Source organism: Myotis daubentonii, chromosome 12, assembly GCF_963259705.1.
Source record: "Myotis daubentonii chromosome 12, mMyoDau2.1, whole genome shotgun sequence".
NCBI lineage: Eukaryota > Metazoa > Chordata > Mammalia > Chiroptera > Vespertilionidae > Myotis > Myotis daubentonii.
Genome location: NC_081851.1, coordinates 18696435 through 18720464, shown reverse-complemented (window position 1 = coordinate 18720464; position 24030 = coordinate 18696435). Strand labels below are relative to the sequence as shown.

General features: G+C 40.0%; 2 protein-coding genes across 8 annotated transcripts in view; one reads left to right on the top strand and one right to left on the bottom strand.

The window, feature by feature from the left end:
- Positions 1 to 24030, bottom strand: part of MGAT4A (alpha-1,3-mannosyl-glycoprotein 4-beta-N-acetylglucosaminyltransferase A) — a 108780-nt gene that overhangs the window by 34099 nt on the left and 50651 nt on the right. For 3 of the 7 annotated variants that reach the window (XR_009447884.1, XM_059659005.1, XM_059659007.1), the window contains 3 exons: positions 22318 to 22485; positions 20236 to 20376; positions 10100 to 10233 (listed from right to left, as the gene is read on the bottom strand). Coding sequence is in view for 6 of the 7 variants with exons in the window: in XM_059659005.1 (XP_059514988.1) it covers positions 10100 to 10233; positions 20236 to 20376; positions 22318 to 22485 (443 nt within the window). In the remaining variant the exon portion in view is untranslated. Of the gene's footprint in view, positions 1 to 10099; positions 10234 to 20235; positions 20377 to 22317; positions 22486 to 24030 lie in introns of those variants that run through there. The other 4 variants (XM_059659006.1, XM_059659008.1, XM_059659010.1 and 1 more) reach the window with 4 other exon arrangements.
- LOC132213030 (copper transport protein ATOX1) lies at positions 5218 to 5639 on the top strand. The gene has a single exon (XM_059659011.1). The coding sequence runs from the start codon at positions 5253 to 5255 to the stop codon at positions 5457 to 5459; it is 207 nt and encodes a 68-aa protein (XP_059514994.1). The 5' UTR covers positions 5218 to 5252; the 3' UTR covers positions 5460 to 5639.

Genomic DNA, 24030 nt, shown 5'->3' with positions numbered 1-24030 from the left:
ATGAACAGTGTCTGTAAGCAGGCGACAGGGAAGATGTGTCCACTGCAAATCATAAAACCTAGCTTCAAGATTCGCCTCTGTACTCACTGGCCTGTACAACTTAGAGTAAGCCACTTCTCTGAGGCTCAGTTTCCTGCCTTATTTAAAAAAAAAAAAAGTGGGAGGAAAAATCATCTCAGAGACTATGACAGTAAGTGATAAAAATGGAACAAAAAGCTGTATTATTCTGTATTATTATTATCAAGTTGATAATAAAAACCAAAGTCAAGAGCATTTTAACCAGAGTTAGAAGTAAATATTTATCAGGCCTATGTACTTTGAAATTATATACTGTAAGCACAGATCCAAAACCTCTATCAATTTTAAATTTAGTGACAGCTTACATTAAAATGCTCTATTGTTAAAATAAATAAATGACACATCAAGTCTGATCTATGTTATAAAGACTACCAAAACACTTACAAATTGAGGAAAAACAAATATAAAACTTAACCTTAGAAATTACAAAACTTTTGGATTATAAAATTTTGTTTTATGAGAGTTTATTTTATTTAATTGATATTTATTGTTGAGAGTATTGTCGTGTCCTCCTTTATCCCCCATTGACCTCCTCACCCAGCTCAGCCCCCTCTCCAGGCTTTCCCAGCACTATTGTCTGTGTCTATGGGCTATGCATATCCTATATAATAAAAGCCTAATATGCAAATTGTCCCCTCGGACGGTCTCTGACCTGGAGTTCGACCGCTCACTATGACGTGCACTGACCACCAGCGGGCAGTGCGGAACATGGGGGGTGTGAGCGATGCAGCGCTGGCAGTGGGTGGCAGTGGAGGCACAGCCGGCCCCGATGGGGCCTGATGACAGTGGGACCACAGCGGGATGATGTAGCAGGTGAGTGGGCAGTGCCAGGCCAAGGCGGGTGCAAGCAGGGGCCCGATCACCCTGCCAATCACCCCACAGACGGTGACCAGCAACGGCGGCAGGGGGTGGGGCAAGCAGGCGGCACCAGGTCAAGGTGGGGTGCCAGGCAGAGCTGCAGGGCTGCGAGGCTGAGGATGCGAGCTGGGGCTGCAAGGCTGGGGATGCCAGCTGGGGCTGCGAGGCTGGGGGTACAAGTGAGGGCCTGATCTCCACAGACTACCCCAGAGACCCCACCTGTGCATGAATTTCATGCACCGGGCCTCTAATATTCATCTAAGTTTTATGGTTAATCTCTGCCCACCCACCTCCACTTCCCTCTGACATATGTCAGTCTGTTGCATGTTTCAATGTCGCTGGATCTATTTTGTTCGTCAGTTTGTTCTGTTCATTAGAATAGTTTAACTTTAATTTCTATTAATTGAAAGTAATTTCTATTTTTATTGTTAAACTTAAAGACTTAGGAGTGAGATACAACTAGAACACTGCCCACAACCCTCTGTACTTCCCCTTCATAAACACAAACAGTAGTGAGCTCATTTTCAATAAAGTATCACCCAGTGAGTATCTTACTAACTCATCAGGTTCTAATTTTGGAGCACATGACCAAGCCTGGTTTATATAAACTTGAATAAGTTTAGCAACAACCTGAAACTCAAATTGATTACCATCTACTGAGTGCCAGTAATTTGCCTATCCAAGGAAACAATATGATTAGGGCCAGCTCCTATCTCCAGGAGACTCTTCAAAAGGGGGCCAAGAAGAATAAACTTACGTGAATATAGATTTATCATGTCATGTGTAATAAAATTTATGAAGTGCAAGTGTTCCATATCTAATCCACACGTAATATCCTTATGTTTAAAAAATACATTTTTTGCTGATTTGACAGAAAAAAAATAGATAGGTACAGTTTTGATTCATTCACATCAGACAGCTATTGTTTGTGTTGGCTCTCGTCTTTTTTTTTTCTTTTTTACATCTAAGGGAAAAGAGTTCGGTCCCCCTGACTAAACAGTCAGGTACTGCATGTTTTAAACATTCTTGTGGCACATCGGCTGAAAATCGCTGAACTATGTATTAGTTTTCTCACCTGTCCTTCTCTCTGATGCAGGTTTCATTGGGCAGAGGCTTTGTTTTGTTCAGGGATAGGACTGGCTTATCACTGTGTCAGTAAATATTTGTTGAATTACAAGCAAATTTTGTATATCTCCAATTTCTTCCCCATTAGATTTGTATGATATATAACCAACGCATAAGTGAACATCCTAAAATCTAGCTGCTGAAAAATTACAAGCCAAAATACCACTGATGCACCAACATAGTAATCTGTAGTTTAAAATCAAGAATAGAAACAACTAACAACTAAAAAAGACTGGTAATTATGAGAGCTTAAGAAAACATAACTATAGAGAGGGCTACTCTTTATTTCTCAAGAGCTTTGGGGTGTAAAAAGTTCCAAAGCACTCAGGTAACTAATCCCTGCCTGAAAACACTAAACTGTCTCACTAGAAAAGACTAAACCACTTAATCAGAGTTCACCCAGGAACACAACATTGACATTATATGCAATTACCAATGAAAATCAGATACAAATCTAGAATACAGAACCTATGGAATACAGCTAACAGTGTTCAGGAAAAAATTCATAGTAATTCTTATATTAACAAAAAGAAATAATGGCAATAAATCAATTTAGTATCTGGGACAAATATAACATGTAAAGTATAACATGTAACTAACAAAAGCGGAAAAATTAATGTTAAAAGCAGTATTAAAAACATTTTTTTAAAGCCAGTATTAATCAGTAAACAACAACAAAACAAACCCAAAAGATGGTTTTTGAAATAATAAAAACAGATCCACTAGCTAAAAAGAGGGAGACTACAATATACACACATATATAAAGAAATCAGGGGAAATAACCCCAAGAAGAACAAGAGTCGACTTTGCTCCACTTTGTATAAAGCAAATTTTAAAACTTAGGTAAAATGAATAAATTTCTAGAAAAATATTTTACAAGGAATCTATATAGGTCTTTATGTGCTAATATAAAAAGTTAATATTATACCATCTACATAGAAATAGTGCGAAAAAGAATGTATCCACATAGACACATTAACTATCTCTGAATGGGAACAACTACTGTTAACAATTGCTGCCTGTAGAAAGGTGATAGTGACTAAGGAACAGCACTAAAGGGAGACTTCTCAAAGCATACAACACACATATTTATAATTTTTTAAGCATGAGATCATATTACTTATCCAAAGAATAAACAGTAAACACTGTTTCCTAGCAAATAAAGTATATAATAGAAAAATTTAAAAAACCCTATAGCAATTTGATCAATTCTGTTATTCAACTTCTGTATTCATTTATAAATTTACCTGCTTCGCATATTTCTGCCCATAAGCCAACTAGCACTGTTAGCACAATTTAAATAAAAGAATTTTAAAGAAGGCATAGTAATGGCCTCAGGCGCTCTAAACAAACTACAAAACACGAACTAAAATGTGTACAATAGTAAAAAGCAAAACTATTTTCATGCTATATTCTAAACACACTGTGAGCTGGAAATTCTGTAAACTTAATTTTTCAGAGACTACCTTTAGGTGCTTTTCTAACATCATGAATTTGTTATTTCATTATAGAATCTCAACTTGAATTCTTCAGTTCAGGAACTTAACATTTTAACATGCCTTTGGAATGTTTTTAGGCAAATTACAGAAACAATGTGAATAGTCATCTATAATAATAAAAGCGTAATATGCTAATTAGACCAAACGTCCTTCTGGACAACCTTCCGGACTGTGGCCTGAGGCAGAGGCAACTGCCATGGTGGGTGGGGCCGAGGCAGAGGTAGCCGCCGCAGCGGTGGGGGGGGGCCAAGCCCCTTGCACGAATTTCATGCATCAGGCCTCTAGTAATGATACAAAAGATATGCTATGTAAAGATATGCTAGCTAAAGTTCTCTTTCCAGTCCTAGCCAGTTGCTCAGTGGTTAGAGCATTGGCTCTCAGACTGAAGGAGTGCAGGTTAGATTCTGGTCAAGGGCACGTACCTCGGTTGCAAACTGGATCCCCTGCCCCCGTTGGGGCGCATGCAGGAGGCAACCAATCAATGTGTCTCTCCCACATTAACATTTCTCTCTCTGTCTCTTCCCTTCCCTGCCACTCTCTAAAAATCAATGGAAATATATATATATAACCTTGGGTGAGGATTAACAAAACCAAAAAATAAAGTTCTCTTTCCAAATTCTCAGCAATCTTTACAGTCATCAACATAATGTGGCTGTTATAAATTAGGCAATATTCTATCTGAAACGCACTTTAAAAATTGATTTCATCTCTTTCACTTGGAATAGCATTTAGCCACCTAGCTCTGCACATCCATGTTGACTGCATGTTCTGTTTATAGCAATTGAGGTAGTTTTGAACAAGTTGTAAGCTGTACCAGTCAGGATCTTCATAGCAATAGAAACTGACTGTGGCAGAACAGTCAGACACTGAAAGATGAGAGGCAGAACTCACAGGACCTCCAGCGAGGCTGAGGAACCAGGCTTGGAAGGCGGCAGAAATAAAGCTGGACGACAGCCAGAAACCACAGCCTGCTCCCAATGCTACAACTTGCAAAGCCCTCATCAGTCTTCAGTGCCTCTGAACCCCGCCCTGTGACCATGCGAAAGACACCCCCACAGCCACCATCTGTCACCACAATGGACTGTCCACAGTCTCTGCTTCTTTAGAAAAATATTTATTCTAAATGTTATCTTCTTATTTTTTGTTACTGGCATTTAGAAACATAAGTTGATCCTATATCCAGCCACCCTGATAAATTCCCATTAATTCTAATAATGTAATAATCTGTGTGCTTATCCCTTTGGATAATAAAGGGATATAATAGCAAATAATAAAGCACCACGCCAAGTCCAGGATAGGAATACCAAGGGGCTGAGCCCAGGTCACATGCCTGAACTAATAAAGGAAACATCTGACATTTTCAGTTTCAATAGTGGGCAGGAGGTACTTCCTTCCTCCACCAAGATTCATAAAATAGGGAATTCTCCAAATATAAGAATGGGACAGGAAAAAGAATTTTTGCTAAAATTCAGAGTACAGTGTAGGAAACCGTTTTGTCAGAAATGATCATGAATGACAGAAACGATATGAGCATTGATACAGCGCTGTAAGAAATATTATACAGACTACCACTTGCTACTAGTGTTAATGAGCCCCAAGCTACTGGACACTTAGGTTAAAACTAGAATCAAATGTAATAATTAAGAATTTTAGGAGAAGCTTCGCCGCCGCCGCCCACCGCCGCCCTCGGTCATGCCGAAGCACGAGTTCTTTGTAGACATGACTTGTGAAGGCTGCTCTAACGCAGTCGCTCGGGTCCTCAACAAGCTAGGAGGAGTTGAATTTGAGATCGATCTGCCCAACAAGAAGGTTTGCATCGACTCTGAGCACAACGTGGACACTCTGCTGGAGACGCTGAAGAAAACAGGGAAGACTGTTACCTACATCGACCCCAAATAGCGAGGGCCTGGGTCCCCGGCCCGCAGGATGGACCAGAGTGGGCAGGACCCTGATCCTCTCCTGCCTTCCAGACCGATCTGGAACCTGGCACCCCTGCCCAACGTTGGGAGTTCCTGCGGAGACCCTCCCTAGCTTCCCTGCAATAAAGTCAAACTGCTTTTGTAAAAAAAAAAAAAAAAAAAAAGAATTTTAAACTGCCTAAAAGCAATTCAAACAACTCTGTAAATTAATTCTTCTTTCAGTACAGATTTTCTTCCAAATATTAAAATTCTATACAGGTACATATATAAATACTGCAATTCAGGAGGAGGAGTCTTCAGAGATCAGAATACTGCCCACACCTGAATGTGCAACACCTCTCCATCTGTGATCTCCTTGTGCTTCCCTGTACCAACACCGAGCTCAAAAGGCTCAAGAACATTATTCTCATTTCAGAGATGAAGACACTGAGGCTGAAGAAAGAAAAGGGACCTGCTCAAGTGGCAGAATCCAGGCCCTGCACCCAGGTCATCTGACTCCAAACCCATTGTTATGACATCTTAGTATCAGATAAATGGCAATGGCAAGAGGGTCTTGAATCTTTATGTACACAAATCTGTCTATATACTCAACACTATTTTTCAAGGGTATAAGGATAATTTTCTTCTTTTACAGTAATAAGACTTTTTTCTGAATAAAAATCAATATATGTTCATTGTAAAAAAAAAAAATTCTAATTTTGTAAAACTGTATGCAACAGAAAGTGGAATCTTCCCATAATCCCAACTCTCAAGGTTCCTGCTACTAATAGTTGATGGGCTATGACACGGGACCATTTTCTCTATTTCATTAAAGCACACAGGAGCTGTTCACATGTGTGTATGTGCTTGAGTAGATTTTCACACCTACAAATGTTACTACTGAATCAATTTTTAGAAGCAGAAAGTTGGGTCACAGAGTAGACTTTAAATTTTAATAGCTATTGCCAAAATGCTTTCCAAGGAGGCTGTATCAATTTCTACTGGTATACAATATGCAAGTGACAAATTTAATTACTTAAGATGTAAAATTTCTATAACAGACAAAAAAATACAAAGTTCCTGCAAAAGACAAACTGAACTAAATATTTCAAAGAATTTATTCCTCTCATATATGAAATTTTCTTACAAATTAAAAAAGAGCAAAGGTTATAAAAATAATTATAAATACAAATGGTGCAAGAAAAACCTATAAATCAGCATTTAACCCCATCAGTAAAGAAATCCAAATTGAGCAAAAGCAATGTATTATTTTTTACCCATCAAACTAACGAAAAAATTAAAGACGGATATGATCTAGTAGAGCATGCAGATGGGGAAACAAGCTTTCTCACAGAACGCTGGAAGAGGCGTAAACTGGCTCAGTTTCTGTGAGGCGTTTTGGCCATGCACGAACATTTTAATGTATGTGAACTCTGACCAAGGCAATTCCACGTTTAGAAACTGATCACACCTCAGTAACTAAACAAAGGACACAAAATTTATGCCATGCTGAAAATAACACCAAAAACTTGGAAACAGTCTAAATGTCTAGCAATCAGAAATTAAATAAATTATGTTAAAACCATACAATGGAATATTTTGTAGCCAGAAAAAATGATGTTGTGATATCTATTCTTTTTTTTTTAGTATATTTTATAGATTTTTCACAGAGAGGAAAGGAGAGGGATAGAGTTAGAAACATCGATGAGAAATATCGATCAGCTGCCTCCTGCACACCCCCCACTGGGGATGTGCCCGCAACCAAGGTACATGACCTTGACTGGAAGCGAACCCAGTCCGCAGGCCGACGCTCTACCCAACAAGCCAAACCAGTCATGGCAGTGATATCTATTCTTAACAAGAAAAAATGTCTATGAGCCCAGCTGGCATTGCTCATTGGTTGAGTGTCAACCTATGAACCAGGAGGTCATGGTTCGATTCCCGGTCAGGGCACATGCTAAGGTTCTGGGCTCAATCCCCAGTATGGGGCATGCAGGAGGCAGCCAATCAATGATTCTCTCTCATCATTGATGTTTCTATCACTCTTTCCCTCTAACTTCTTCTCTGAAATCAATAATAAATATATTTTTTTAGATGCCCATGAGAGATTAAAATACATATAGAACAAATCCATTTATATATGTACACAAGCCACAGGAAATATTTCTTTCTTTTCTTTTTTTTAAATAGTAGTTCATTTTTATATTTTATTTAATATATCTACACTAATAAAAGAGAAAAATGGTAATTGGCGTACGATGATACCCTTTTCATTGGCTAATCAGGGCTATATGCAAATTAACTGCCAACTAAGATTGGCAGTTAACTGCCAACAAGATGGCGGTTAATTTGCATATGTAGGCACAATGCAGGGAGGCGAAAGGGAAAGCAGGAAGAAGCCCCCTGCCACTGACAGTGATCGGAAACACAGGGGGGAGCTAAGAGCTGGGGGGCAGGGCAAAGGCGGCCCTGGGGCCGCCTTTGCCCTGCCCCCCAGCCATGATCGGAGAATCAGGTGCCTTTGCCGCCCTGGCCAGTGATAGCAGGAAGTAGGGGTGGAGCCAGCGATGGGAGCTGGGCACGGTCAAAGCTGGCAGTCCCGGGAGCTAGGGGTCCCTTGCCTGGGCCTAAAGCGGAGCCCACGATCGCGGGGCTGCTGCAGCTGCGGGTCCCCGCTGCCCGAGCCGGACGCCTCGGCCAGAGGCGTTAGGCCTGGGCAGGGGCGGAGCCTGCAACCGCGGGGAGCTGGGGGTCCCCTGCCCAGGCCTGACACCTCTGCCGGAGGCCTCAGGCCTGGTCAAGGGGCCGATCCAGTGATTGGTGATTGGAGGGTGATGAGGGTCAACTCCTCTGGCCGAGGCATCAGGCCTGGGCGGGGGGTGGAGCCGGGGATTGGGGGGATATGATGGTCCCCTTGCCCAGGCCTGAAGCCTGGGTCAGAGGCGTCAGGCTTGGGCGGGGGGTGGAGCAAGCGATCAGAGGGAGATGGGGGTCCCCTGCCCAGGCATGATTCCTGGACCAGAGGCCTCAGGCCTGGGCGGGGGCCAGAGCCAGTGATCGGGGGGAGATGGGGGTCCCCTGTCCAAGCCTGACACCTCTGGCGGAGGCGTCAGGCCTGGGCAAGGGGCCAATCAGGCAATCGGAGGGTGATGGGGGTCTACGCCTCTGGCTGAGGCATCAGGCCTGGGCAAGGGGCAGAGCCAGCAATCGGAGGGGTCTGGGGGTCCCCTGCCCAGGCCTGATGCCTGGGCCAGAGGCATCAGGCCTGGGCTGGGGGCAGAACCAGTGATGGGGGGAAATGAGGGTCCCCTGCCCAGGCCTGACGCCTCTGTCAGAGGCATCAGGCCTGGGCAAGGGGCCGATCCTGCGATTGGAGGGTGATGGGGGTCAACGCCTGAGGACTCCCAGTATGTGAGAGGGGGCAGGCTGGGCTGAGGGACCCCCCACACACACACACCCAGTGCACGAATTTCGTGCACCGGGCCCCTAGTATATATATATATAGCCCTAACCGGTTTGGCTCAGTGGATAGAGCGCCGGCCTGCAGATTGAAGGTTCCCAGGTTCGATTCCGGTCAAGGGCATGTACCTTGGTTGTGGGCACATTCCCAGTGGGGGGTGTGCAGGAGGCAGCTGATCGATATTTCTCTCTCATGGATGTTTCTAACTCTCTATCCCTCTCCCTTTCTCTCTGAAAAAAATCAATAAAACATATATTATTTCAGAGAGGAAGGGAGAGAATCATTGATTGGCTGCCTCCTGCATGCCCCTCACTGGGGATCAAGCCTGCAACCCAGGCATGTGTCCTTGACCAGAATCAAACCCAGACCCTTCAGTCTGCAGGTCGACACTCTATCCACTGAGCCAAACCAGCTAGGGCAAGAAAATATTTCTTAAGATATATTTCAGAATATCTAATTATTATATCTGTATGGAGGAATAGCAGGTAATTTTTCACTACACATTTCTGTAATTGTTTTAAATAGTGAGCATGTGTTCTATTCTTATATTAATACATTAAAAACACTTTCATTTAGAAAGATAGGGGAACACTGAAAAGCTGGGAATCAGTGGGCCAGAACCAGTTGATGTCCTAAATCCTTTCACATTCTGAAATTCTATATAATAATTAAGAAAATAATTACTTCAGGGTGATTTTTCTCATTATTTATGAAAAACTTGCTCAAGATTTATTCTTTCCCTAGATCTTTTGAGGAAACTAGAAATACAATAAATATAATATTCCTCATTCTCATGATATTTTACCTTTTCAATAATGGATGGTGGCTGCATCTTGAGAGTACAGACAAGGTCAAGAGAATAACAAGATGATAAACCCATGCCTAGGCTAAACTTTTCTCAGCCCTCTATACTCCCAAAGGACACCAGTGCCAATCTCCACATTTAGGTTCTATAACGAGAAACAGGGACTCACTGCTCTGGAAGATTTATGTATGTAATTATATCCTCAATTGTAGCTGCAATAAGAAAGTTAAGGCAAACGTAACCATTGGATAGAATACATTACCTAAACTTCACTCACATTTTTAAAAAATGCACATAAAAGTATATTCAAATATTCAATTATAGTTTTAACTCTTATAGATTATAGGTGTAAAAATCACAACAATTAAATAATTACCTCTCCTATGAAGACTACTATTACACAGTCCAATTTCTCTTCAGGATACAGATTATCAATAAGGGAATGAAGAGTTTCTACGAGGTAAGATTTAACTTCTCTCTTCACAGTAGGAATTCCCATTACTATTGAAACTGAAACAAAATTATATAATTATAAAATTATAATTATATAAGAAGATTTTACAAATATATAACAATACCACTACTTTAAAAATATTATACCCTTCAAATTGATCAAAATAATTGAGGTATCAAAATATACTACATTTCAGGAAGAAAATTAACCAATGGATAGAAAGGCATTATCCATAATACTATAATTCTTTTTCATAGAACTTATGGAAATAAATAATCCATAAGAAATAATGTCAAAGAACCGATAAAAATGAACGATATTAAAACATATTAAAAAGTGACTGTAAAGTATAAACAACAAATTTAATTATACAACTAAACCTTTGAAACACTGAACATCTTAAAAAGTAATGTCCCAGCCCAGTTGGCGTGGCTCAGTGGTTGAGCGTCAACTCATGAACCAGGAGGTCACAGTTAAATTCCCGGTGAGGGCGGGTTGTGGGCTTGATCCACAGTGGGAGGCAAGTGGGAGGCAGCCAATCAATGATTCTCATCATTGATGTTTCTATCTCTCTCTCCCTCTTCCTTCCTCTCTAAATCAAAAAGAATATAATTTTAAAAATCAATGTCCCAAATCTCATATATATGATGCACGGAGAAGGCCACATGACATCCTTTCTGTGGGTTCCTTGCCCAAAATGGAGAACCTCAATCTAACCATAACCATGAAGAAACAGAAAAACACAAATTAGGGGAATACATCACAAAATAACTCATTGGTCAATACTATCTAAACTATCAAGATCAGGAAAAATAAGAAAGAATGAGGAACTGTCCGTGACTGAGGAAGACTAAGAAGATATGATAATTGAGCGAAATATGGGATCCTGAGCTGGATCCTGAAACAAAAAAAATACTAATTAAAAAAATGGCAAAATGTGAACAAGATTGAAGGTTAATTAACAGTATCACATCAATGTTTATTTTCTGGTTTTGATCATGGTACTATGGCTATATAAGATGTAAATGTTTCGAGGAACTGGTGAGCTATATGGAAGCTGTACTATTCATGTAGCTGTTTTTAAGTCTAAAATTTCATTTCTACTGTTATGCCGATTTTGAAATGCAAACTTGTCCCTAAGTGTGATTAGTATATTAAGGAGCCATTTCAGCATAACACTGATTTCACATTTGTTTATGTGCAATTTCTCCTCTGGAACAAAAACTCACAGAAAACTGGGCCTATTGGAACTGAGTTCAGGAAACTGAAAGGAGCGCTGCAGAGGCACAAAATGCACACACTACCCGCTGGCTGCCCACTGCCTCGGCCCACTGCCCGCTACGGCCACCCCTAGCCACCCCTGGTGTGACCACTTTCTGTCAGATTTCAGACAACTTCCTTTGCACCACTTCTCAAAGCTTCCCAGCTGCAGGCCTTCAAAGCCCATTTTAACACACAAATCTCAGATCTTTTACAAGGCAGAGGGCCATAGTAGGTCCTCGGGTTACGTTGGAGATCCCTTCCTACCGCGTGACGTAACGCGATTTTCGCCGTTAAGTCGGAACCCACCTACATAAGCACCTACGTCACTCACATGGAGCACATACACAGCAGTAATGACGTGAAGCAGTAAAAAAAAGTTAAAAGAAAGATAACAATTCCTGACCTTTACTTGTAGTAAATAAATAATAAAAAAAATAAAGCACATATGTATATACATGGAAATGACAGAACTTTTTTTTTTAATAAATACTGTAAATGGGAGATGGCTACGTAACCACGAAACGACGTACGTTGAGTCTAAGGTAACCCGAGGACTGCCTGTATTTATTATAGCAATTTCCTATTTATTAATCACTTAACAAGTGTAGAATTATGCTGCCATTTTTAAGTTTTTATATTTTTTAATGTGTAACTGGCAAAATTGTTGAGTGTTATAAACCTAATCCAATTTTTCTCAGTTTACGGCACAATTCTGCATAGTGCAGTAATTTTTAGGAATGCATATATTGTGTTACAATAGGACTGTATTTCCTAGAAAGTTTTTAAAAGTATCACTTCTTAAGGTCTTAGTATACTGCATATTAGATATCGTTAGAAAAATACTTTATATCTTTTTAAAATAATTAAGTATTAACAATTAATTGGAGATACTACAAAATACTTAAAATTCATAGAATTCTAAAGCTAGAAGGAAAGTTAAAGATCATGGATCTACGAGTCTATCACCATGATTCTACGGATAAGAATTATAATCCAAATAATTCAAGGAACTTGCCCAAGTTTCACACTCCTCTCTTCCATTTTGGGACAAAGAGTCTACAAGGGCTCAGAAAGAGATTTGCTACATGTTTCCGAACATATTTACTAAACACCTATTAAATGTAAGGAATTATTCTAGTGACTGGGATATAATAGTGAACAGCACAGATAAGGTCCCTACCTACCCTCATGGAACTTACATTCGAGGGGAGGGGAGGGGAGGGGAGGGGAGGGGAGGGGAGGGGAGGGGAGGGGATGGGAGGGGAGGGGAGGGGAGGGGAGGGGAGGGGAGGAGAGGAGAGGAGAGGAGAGGAGAGGAGAAAATAATACAATCTTAGAGGAGAATATGTACTACACAAATTAAAATGTGGCAATATGAGAAAGAGTGTGGGGGGTGGGGTAGGAGGAGAGGTACCTTTATAGATAGTGAGGGTCATGGATGGCCTCTCTGGTATCAAGTGAGCTGGTAATTAATGATGAGAAAGAGCAGAGGAAAAACATTCCAGGAGAAACAGCAAGGCCCTGAAGAGACAATGATCTTAACGTAATTGAGAAAAAGCCAAGAACAGAGTGTATCTAAAGCAGAATGAGCCCAGATTCAGAGCATTAGTTAGGGGCCATTTCACATGAAACCTTAAGTTTAGTTTTTAATTCAGAGAAAGCCTTTATAGAGCTATAAGTAGGGGAGTGACATTATCCAATTTGTTAATTTTAAAAGTTTACCAAATTTTGTGGAGAACAGAAACAAAAGTGTTAAGAGTAAAAGCATCTTGGGGGACATCAGGAAGCTATTGCAGTAATTAAAGGAAAAGATGGTGGTTTGAATTAGGGTATTTAAAGATGGAGATGAGTGGATGGATTAGTGGATGGATATATATTATCCTCATTAGAGGACACGTTTATTGATTTTGAGAGAGAGAGAGAGAGAGAGAGAGAGAGAGAGAGAGAGAGAGACAGACATCGATGTGAGAGAGGAACAGATTGATTGCCTCCAGCACATGTCTGGATCAGGGACCGAACCCACAACCTAGGTATGTGCCCTGATGGGGAATACAACCTTTTGGTGTACGGGACAACACTCCAACCAACTGAGCTACCAGGCCAGGGCTAGGACATATTTTGAAGACCCTTTCCAATGGGGCTTAGAGACAAAGGAAGAGGAGGATTGAAGGATGACTTAAGCGGATGGGGGATCTTTTATTGAGAACAACACACTGTTTCGACCATGTTCCTCTGAGATGCCTAAAGACAGGATGAGTTACCCTGGAAGCAAATTTCCACATACTTCAACCTACCTCAAATTGTTGCAAACACAAACGGTATAAAGTTATAATGCAAATTCTATTCCCTACCACTGTCTTGAGTTGTATTGTTTCTGTTTTAAGTTTAGATGGCATGTTTAGAGAAGCTCCAAATACACTGTTTTGGAGCTGAAATTTAAATTCTTTAGTTTAAAACAAGGCACTCAAGGACTCTAAAAACACTAAAAATGAAAGTACTAATTTCAGCTAAGCTTTCAGAATTAGAGTACCCACACTTGTGGTATTTCACAAAATTACCACAAAAAAAGACAGTTTTTCCAGCCTTCTGGTCACAGGTAGGATGGCACTTCCTGGTCCCCTTAGGGTTGGGGAGAACAGTGGGAGGGGTTGTGATTAGTAACAAACAATGAGTCATCCCTGGAACTACATGTGAGTCCTTCAGAGTTGTCTTTCTTCCTCAGCAGAGCAACCAGTAACGTGCAATATGCAGACTGCTCTGTCCCCCTGGATCTCTGCGTGATCAATGACGCACAAAGCCCCCCCCCGAGCCTGATGGACATGTACTTTGAGCAGTAAATAAATAAATAACTCTGCATTACTTAAACCACTGAGATTTTGGGGTAGTTAATTACTACTGTATAACCCAGCCTACCCTGGTCCTGTTTGATAAAATGTTCTTCTATGGCTTGCCATCTAGAAATATATGTATCCTAAGGGAGAAGTATGAGTTCAGAATAAATATGGCAGCGATTGTGAACAATACAGACATATCATCCTTTTGTGGAGGAGCAAGGTGGACCAAGGAACCAAACAGGAATGGAGACAAAGGGTTGTTCTAAGTTCTTTGACCCAGTAATTAATCATCCAATATTTCCTATTCAAGTATTAACTGTGTACGATGATGTACTAGTGCCGGAGTCCATTCATTGTCTTCACTAGCTGAGTTTATACAGAGACCCCCAAAAGCTAGTAACCTTTGAAGTCCTAGCAAAGGTCAGAACTGTGCACTACCCAGTTAATCTAGGAACCACCCAGTTAATTTAGGTAATGGTAGTTGAAGCATCATCCCCACCTTAGTTCACTTAATTCCTTAGATACTTGTGTAGATCCTTGTTGATTATTGTTGATCAGATACTCTGCCTATTCCTGGAAATAGTCTGCTGATCTGTGTGTCATTGAAATCTCCTTACCTAAGGCTACTCCAAGCTCAATAAAAGATTGGAGCGGCCTGAGCATGGGTGGAAGTCCCTCTCCTTGAGTTGGACTTGCCCGCCTGGTCCCCCAATATTTTAAAATTATCTCGTGTCATTTTTCTCTCATTTGTGCGTGGCTCCTCTTTCAGATACCGAACCCTACTCCACGTGGGACGTGGAAGGAAACACTCAACATACTAGACGATCTAAAATACAGTCATAAGATAGGTAAGGCTGTTGCCTCACGGTGTTTATAATTTGACAGAGATAGCAACTGATATTATTTCCGTTTTCTTCAACTTTTCTGGGAAGTTTACAAATTCTAGTATTTATTTCCTTTAGGATAAAAAAATTAGGAAAAATGTTAATTTGGCATTCTGAATCTTCAATTACTAGTCTACCTTCAGTTATAACTATTTCAATAGTCATTGCTAATTAAATATTTTTAGCCTATCGTGTCTCCTCTGGTTTGATTTTCATCATTTATTCCCCATTTCTTTCCCCATATTCCATGACAATAGTTTTATCTCTATTGTCTAGTTGCACTTTCCCTGTCTTTGTTGGCTTCATCTTTCTTTTTCCTGAAAACTAACTGTTCTAGGTCCTCAGTTCTAGGTCTTGGGTGATCTCATCCATCCTTGTTTCTTCAAAAACCAGTTATTTGCAAATGATGACTCATAAAATTAAACCCAAATTTAATTTATGGTCTTGTCTTGGAAACTAATATTACAAAACACTTCCTACTGTCCTTTATCACGTGAATAGTACCAGCCATCCAGTTACATAATCCAGAAATCTAGGTCCTATCCCTGACTACTCCCTCCTACCTTAGCCCACAAAACCGTCCAACACTATGTCCTCCCGTGTATATATCCCCATACATTCCCAACAACTAGCAAATCACCTTCTTGCCATCGCTACTACTACCACTACTACCTGGCCCAAGCTCATCCTCTCTCAAGTGGATCACTACAACATCTCTTACTGAGTCCTTCCACATCTACTCTTCTTCCCACATTTTCTATCATTTTTCTCGTGGCATCAAATGTGAGCTTTGCAAAATTTAAGTCTTATAAAGTCATCCTAAGTCCTGCTTCAAACGCTTCAGCAGCTTCTTTCTGCTTTTAGGATAAAAATCCAAAACCCTACAAATGGTCTGCAAGGTCCTGCGTGGTAGGGGCTCAATACCTCTCTCGCCTCATCTTGTTCCAAATTCCCATCACTCTATACTTTATCTACAGTGCCGTCTCCATTTTCTAGAGCATTCCATGCTCCCTTCCTTCAAGGCTTTTGTAGTGCTTTTCTCATTTTCCGGAATAATATATCCTTTTCTCACAAGTGGTGGAATACTGCCCCATTCCCCAAGATGCCCATGCCCTAATTCCTGGAATCTGTGAACATATTACCTCACGGGGCAGAAGGGGCTTTCCAGAGATGATTAAGGGTCTTCAGATGGGAAGACTGTCCTGTACTACCCACGAGAGCCTAATGTACTCACAGGGGTCCTTATGAGAGGAAGGCAGGAGAGTCAGAATGAGAGGTAATGTGACAGTGGAAGCAAGGGAGTCAGAGTCAGAGATGGTGTTGGAGATGCTATGCTTTGAAGATGAAGGAAGGGCATGAACTAAGGGATGCAGGTGATCTCTAGAAGCTGGAAAAGGCAAGGAAATGGGCTCCTCCCAAAAGCTTCCAGAAGGACATGTCCCTGTCAACACACTTATTTTCTGGACCTCTGACACCCAAAACTGTAAGATCATAAACTTGTATTGTATTAAATCACTGGGTTTGTGGTAATTTGTTATAGTAGAAACACAAAGCAAATACACCCATCTTTAGCAGGGAACTACATATTCTACTGATCTCAGTTCAAATGTATTTTTAAAAACTTCCCCATAGTCCTTAATTAAATCAAATGCCCTTTATGTACATTCTCAAAGCATCCTTTATGTCACCAATTAAAGCGGTAACCATGCAACTGTTTATATAATTGATTATTTAACTAATGCATTCTCCTTTGAATTGAAGTTCCACAAGATTAGGAACCTCATCTAATTTTGTGTACCAAAGTGCCTGGCTAAGTGCCTGGCACACAGCAGGTGCTCATGGATTTTTTATTTCAGCAATTACGTGAAGAATGGCCTGCTGTCCTCTACCAACCAATAATGCCATTCTGGCAGGTACCTATGGAGGGTCTTTTCTCAGCCATCCTGCTCAGCACTGAATAGGCCCTTCATCTGAAGACCTGTTTACTCAAAGAAATGTTCTTCAAGATTTCTAGCTGATCCTTTATAATCATCAGTTATGAGTTGACCTCTTTCTTCCCTCTAAAAATATATTAATTTTGGCCCCAGCCGAGTAGCTCAGTTGCTTAGACTGTCATCCCAATATACCAAGGTTGTGGGTTTGATTCCCAGTAAAGGCACATACAATGAATGCATAAATAAGTGGAACAACAAATTGATGTCTCTATCTCTATCTCTCTCCCTACTCCTCTCTCTAAAATTAATCAATAAATAAAAATTAAGTATATTATTTTTAAACTATATTATAATTACAAATTCATTTCCTTGAGCATTAAGTCACTCATGATGTCAATTTTCCTAACTATCTGGAAACCCTAGTTGTACAAGATGGCCTTTCACCCCCTGTACTTGCTTGGTCTGTGTACTGCAGCCGCCTCTGCAAATGCTGTGGGAGGACTGAATGTGCAGGGTGGGCTGACGGTTTTTCCTTCTGGATGTGAGAATTCTAGAGCAGCAGCAGCTGCCTGGAGCACTATTCTCCCCCTCCAGCCTTTGAAAGGCTTAGCTTAGCTGGTCTGAGTATTGTTCCTTAATCAGTCTGACCCCTGAAGAATGGGATTTTTAGCAAGAAGCAGTATTTCTTCGATCTAAAAAACGTAAGTTCTTTTTTTTTTTTATTGCTTAAAGTATTACAAAGGGTAGTACATATGTGTCCATTTTTTCCCCCGCCCTAGACAATCCCCTAGCCTCCCCTATCCCCCAGTGTCTTATGTCCATTGGTTATGCTTTGGTTGATCTCTTACCCCCCTACCTCCTGCCCCCCAACCCTCCCCAGGCTTCCCGCTGCAGTTTGACAATCTGTTTGAGGCAGCTCTGCCTCTGTATCTATTATTGTTCAAAAGTTTATAATGTTCTCTATTATCCATGACTGAGTGAGAGCATGTGGTATTTTTCCTTCATTGACTGGCTTATTTCACTTAGCATAATGCTCTCCAGTTCCATCCATGCCGTATAAAACGTAAGTTCTTAATATAAAGTCCCTAACTAGGTTTTTGGTTTCCACAAAATCCCCGAAGTTACATACAAATTTACTTTTTCTATGTGCATTTTTAAAGTAAGAGTCTTGACAGCTTTCCTAGGCTATCCAAAGGGTTCTGTGACTCTAAAAGTGTTAAGAACTATTGCCTAAGCCAGAGGGAAGATTTTTTTTTTTAAGTAAATGTGAGGATTTTCTTATTTTTCTTTGAGTTGTCTTTTTTTCTATTTCCCCAAAATGGTGTCAGCTTGATAAGAATGTTAACTAGCCCTAGCCGGTTTAGCTCAGTGGATAGAGCGTCGGCCTGTGGACCAAAGGGTCCCAGGTTTGATCCTGATAAGTGCATGTGCCTTGGTTGCAGGCTCCTTGGGCCTGGTTGGAGGCAACCAATCGATGTGTTTCTCTCACATCGATGTTTCTCTCTGTCTTTCCCTGTCTCTTCCACTCTCCCTAAAATATCAATGGAAAAATATCCTCGGGTGAGGATTAACCAAAAAAAAAACAAAAACAAAAACAAAAGAATGTTAACTACAGGAAAGCTGATTGACCAAGATTTCCTTTTATTTAAGATGGATAAAGTTATAAGCAAATGGGATGGAGTAAGTATCTTCAAAAGGAACAGAATGTCACATTCATAAAAAAAAACACCAGAGTACTAGAAAACAATGTATTTGTGATTGTACAGTTTTAAATGAGTTTTAAACAGCTGCCTCCTTAGCGCAATAGGCAGCGCGTCAGTCTCATAAATGAGTTTTAAAACACTTGTACTTTCCTTCAGTATTTTTATTAATAATGACTAATGAAGTCTAAACCAACAAATTCACTAAATGGCTTACGGCATCTACCTAAACAGTGATTACTAAAGGGAGAGAATACAATATCAACTTCAGAAATAATGATCAATGTTCTAAGAAAATACTTTTGAGCAGAGGTCCTCAAACTTTTTAAACAGGGGGCCAGTTCACTGTCCCTCAGACTTTCCACACATGCGCACCGCGGGCACGGGACGAGTCGGCTGCTAAGCAGGACAGGCAGCTCGGCAAAAACACCGGGGGCCAGATAAACGTTTTCGGCGGGCCGCATGTGGCCCGCGGGCCGTAGTTTGAGGACCCCTGCTTTTGAGTATGCTACACATCTCGTTTGTCTTTGTTTATCTAGCACCTTCTAAAAAATATTTCTTAAATCATAAATATTTCTTTTTTTTTTTTAAATATATTTTATTGATTTTTCACAGATAGGAAGGGAGAGAGAGAGTTAGAAACATCGATGAGAGAGAAACATCGATCAGCTGCCTCCTGCACATCTCCTACTGGGGATGTGCCTGCAACCCAGGTACATGCCCCTGACCGGAATCGAACCTGGGACCCTTCAGTCCGCAGGCCGACGCTCTATCCACTGAGCCAAACCGGTTTCGGCCATAAATATTTCTTAAATCATAAGCTGAACACACTCTTTTAAGAGCTATCAGCTCCTCTGGAAGACAGCAGCCTGCTTCTGCAAATGTTGTGGGAAGGTCAGGATATGGATTAATTTTAACATTCAAAATAAAAAATGACAAAGATTTTACCATAGCCGGTTTGGTTCAATGGTTAGAGTCTTGGGTTTGATGCCGGTCAAGGGCACACGTACCTAGGTTGCAGGCTCCATCCCCAGCCCTGGTCGGGGTGCATGCAAGAGGCAACCAATCCATGTGTCTGTCTCACATCAATGTTTCTCTCTCTGTCTCTACCCCTGCCTTCTATTCTCTCTAAAAATCAATGGGGAAAAATGTCCTTGGGTGAGGATTAATAACAACAAAAAGACAAAGATTTAAACATTTTTCTGCCTAGAGATGGAGCTTGAACTAGATTTCTCACAATCCTTTTCAGCTCTACTAATCTGGTCTATGGAGAAAAATGTCCCACTCCACTCAACATGAACTTTAGAATGAGTCCTAAGTTACTATGCACAGAAAAATAATTTTTATCCTTTGACCTGCCAAACTTCTAACAGACAATGTAATACTCCAATACATAAATTAAGACGAGCAGTACAACCACAATAAGAAACCAAATATACATACCTCCTGTTCTTCCATTACCAATCTGCACAGCAGGTTGAAGGCTTCCTTCATTTTGCAATAAATGAGGCAAATGATAATAAATACTTGGCACGTGGAGAGATTTTTTGCCTGTTAACTCCTTTAATAGCTTTAAGGTATTATCTGAAACACAAAAGTGTAATTATTGCACAAGACACCTTACCTATAGATTTTGCAGTTTTTACAAATATAGCAGTAAAATCTCCATTTGAAGTGAAAAAGATGCTTTTGCTATAAAATTAAATAATGATACTAAATTTTAGTGAAAATGTGATAAATGTTTCAGCTATTCAGAAAAACATCAAAAACCCTGAAACACCTCTGTCCTGTTATTCAATAACTTCCCTTTTAGGAATTTAACTTTTATGTATTCTGTGAATATTTAGTGATTATCTATTTTGTTGCAGCCACTGTGCTGTGTTGTTAAAAATCAATGGTCAGCCCTAGCTGGTTTGGCTCAGTGGATGGAGCGTTGGCCTGCGTACTGAAAGGTCCCAGGTTCGATTCTGGTCAAGGGCATGTACCTGGGTTGCGGGCACATCCCCAGCAGGAGGTGTGCAAGAGGCAGCTGATCGATGTTCCTCTCTCATCAATGTTTCTAGCTCTCTATCCCTCTCCCTTCCTCTCTGTAAAAAATCAATAAAATCTATATTTTAAAAAAATCAATAGTCATCAAAACATAGATCTTGTTTTTAAGAAAGGCATAACCTAATGAAAATAACTTAAGAGCTACCAGAAGTGTGATTGATTTATATGCAAAGATGTTTATCACAGAGCTATAAACTGGGGCAGAAAAACCACTCAGAAAAGTCTATTTGCCTAATTATTAAAAAATGTTTAATAGATTACAGTAAATGATTAGCTGACAAGTTATACAGCCATTAGAAATGGTATTTTTTGGAGAATATTCAATGACATAGTAAATTCTAATACATAATTTCAAGAGTAAAAATCAGGCTATAACACATCATAACAATTTTGAAGAAAAATATTCGTAAAAAAAGACTAGACAGAAACAAAAAAATGTTAACTGAAATCATTTGGCAGAAAGCTTATGGATGATTTATTTTTATTATCTGTACCATTCCATACTTTCACTTATTTTTAATAGTATTATTTTTTTAATCCTTACCCACGGACATGCTTAGAGAGAAGAAGGAAGGGAGGGAGAGAGAGACTGATGTGAGACAGAAACATCAATTGGTTGCCTTCTGTATGTGCCCTGAACAGGGATCGAACTTTGCAACCCAGGTATGTGCCTTGACCAGGTATCGAACCTGCAACCACTCAGTACACAGGATGACATTCAACCAACTGAGCCACTCTGGCTGGGTTACCATTCCATAATTTTAAATGTTACTGTGCCATAATACAATTTCATAATCAGAAGGGAAAACAATTAAATATGAAATTTTTAAAATAAGGTAAGGTAGTGAATCTTAAGACAAGAGGAATTAATGGTAAAGGATTAGAACAGATTATGCTAAATGAAAAGTACAATAATCTTGAAATAATATGTAAATTTAAAGCAATGGATACACATATATTAATTTGATTATTAGAATAAGAATGGTACAGAAACAGAGAGATGATTGGCACTCATCATATTCTAACCAGAAGTTCTCAGAGAAAAAAAGTCAAATATCTCTAAAAGTACCCATTATAAAACTTAATATTTTTTTCTTGTAAGTCAGATCTAAGAGCATGAATTGCTTCAAAGAGCTCAAGATTCTCCAGAGTCCATCTGAGGCCCATACAAGTCACAACATACACATGTATGAATGCAAAGTTAAATTTTTATCTCACTTTGAATATGATTTTAAAAACATAAAAACACTATTATCAATGAAACTTGTACAACTGAAATTTAACCCATTATTACTCTCTTAAATTAATAAAAACTATTTTATAATTTACCATAATAGGAAATTTTCTGTGATGATTTCTCTCTCTGAAAAGGGTAATAAATGTTGGCTGATAAGCTACTCTACAACTTTCAAATAAAATATTTCACATAACCCTCTGAAAATAATCTTCTTATAAAGCCAAAACTGTAATTTGTACCTGAAAATGTGTTCAACGTGTCCTTACTTCCATTTGTCTCTGCTCCTACACGCCTGAACTGCTGTACAATGGCACTTAATTCAGAAGAGCGCTGTGAGATTCTATGTTCAGCTATCCGAAGACGTTCTTTCAAAGCAAGAAATTCTCGTTGATACGCAATCAGTTTTTCTAGAAGCAAACCCAAAAGTTATTAGTGTATTTCTAAAAAAAATGTAACAAATAACAGAACTGAAAATAAAAAGGATCCCTGATGAGTTATATAACAAAGCACCATTAAGTATCTTAGTATCTGTCAGAATATGAGTACTTTAGAAATTAAAAGATAAGGAGAAAAAGACAAAAGTTTTTAAAATTAACACTTCAAGGATAATACTAACATCCTTTCTCAAAAGGCACAAACAACTGTAAAGAGGGAAAAAGACAGGGATGAGGCACTGAAACTAATGATAATACATCTAACTAGAAGCCCAGTGCACGGATTCGTGCACTGCCAGGGTCCCTCAGCCTGGCCTGCAGGGATCGGGCCAAAACCGGCTCTCCAACATCCCCCGAGGGGTGCCGGATTGCAAGAGGGCGGTTCTCAGGTGACGCACCCTGGAATTGGGCTCCCTCCTCTCTGGTTCTAGGTGCATAACCCAAGAACCGCAGCTGCCAAGTCAGCACAGCTCAGCAGCTCCTGAGTTGAGCATCTGCCCCCTGGGGGTCAGTGCACATCATAGCTACCAGTCGGACCGTCAAATGGTTGGCCAGTTGCTTAGGCTTTTATATACATAGATGACATAATGAATATAACCACATATATAGCATAATTATTAATTTCCAAGATTAAATGTTTCCTCTGTACTTCCTATTCTGCAAAGATTTCCCTAGGCCAGACTTCGGCCACATTCCTGATCCCTAAAAACTTAATCAGGTAAATGTAAGATGATCCTAGTTGAAACCCATTCATTTTATTTTATTTTTATTTTTTATCTCTAGCTGGCTGGCTTCGCTCTTGTCTAGTTCAATATATTATCGTAATAGTCTTTTTTAAAGAAATCTTTATTGTTGAAATACACTAATCCTCAATACACTATCATAATAGTTATAGTTTTTTAAAAAATATTTATTGAAAGCATTACTTATGTCTCCTGTTTTCTTTTTTTTTTGATATGTCTCCTGTTTTCTCCCACTGCCCCTTATAGCCTGCCCCCACACCCTACTCCAGGCCTCCACCACCCTATTGCCTATGTCCATATTTGCATACAAGTTCTTTCATTGATCACTTCCCACGCACCCACTCCTGCCTTCTCTCCGAGATTCAACAGTCTTATTCCATGCTTCTGTGTCTCTTTTGATCTTATGTCATGCTTCTGATCTATTTTGTTCAAGTTTATTTTGTTCCCTAGATTCCACAAATAAGTGAGATGATGTGATACAGTGGGGCCTTGACTTACAAGTGTCCCGACTAACGAGTTTTTCGAGATACAAGCCATCTCTCGGCTGATTTTTTGCTTTGAGCTGCGAGCTAAAATTCGGGTTATGAGCCAGCTTCAGATACCCCACCCCTAGATGGCGCAGCAAACGTCACAGTGAACGCCACATCAACCCGGCATCACGTGTCTCACTCGTTCACTTTAAGATTTGACATACGAGTAATGTGAGTTACGAGCTCTGTCACAGAACGAATTAAACTCGTAAGTCAAGGCCCCACTGTACTTGTCTTTCTCTGAC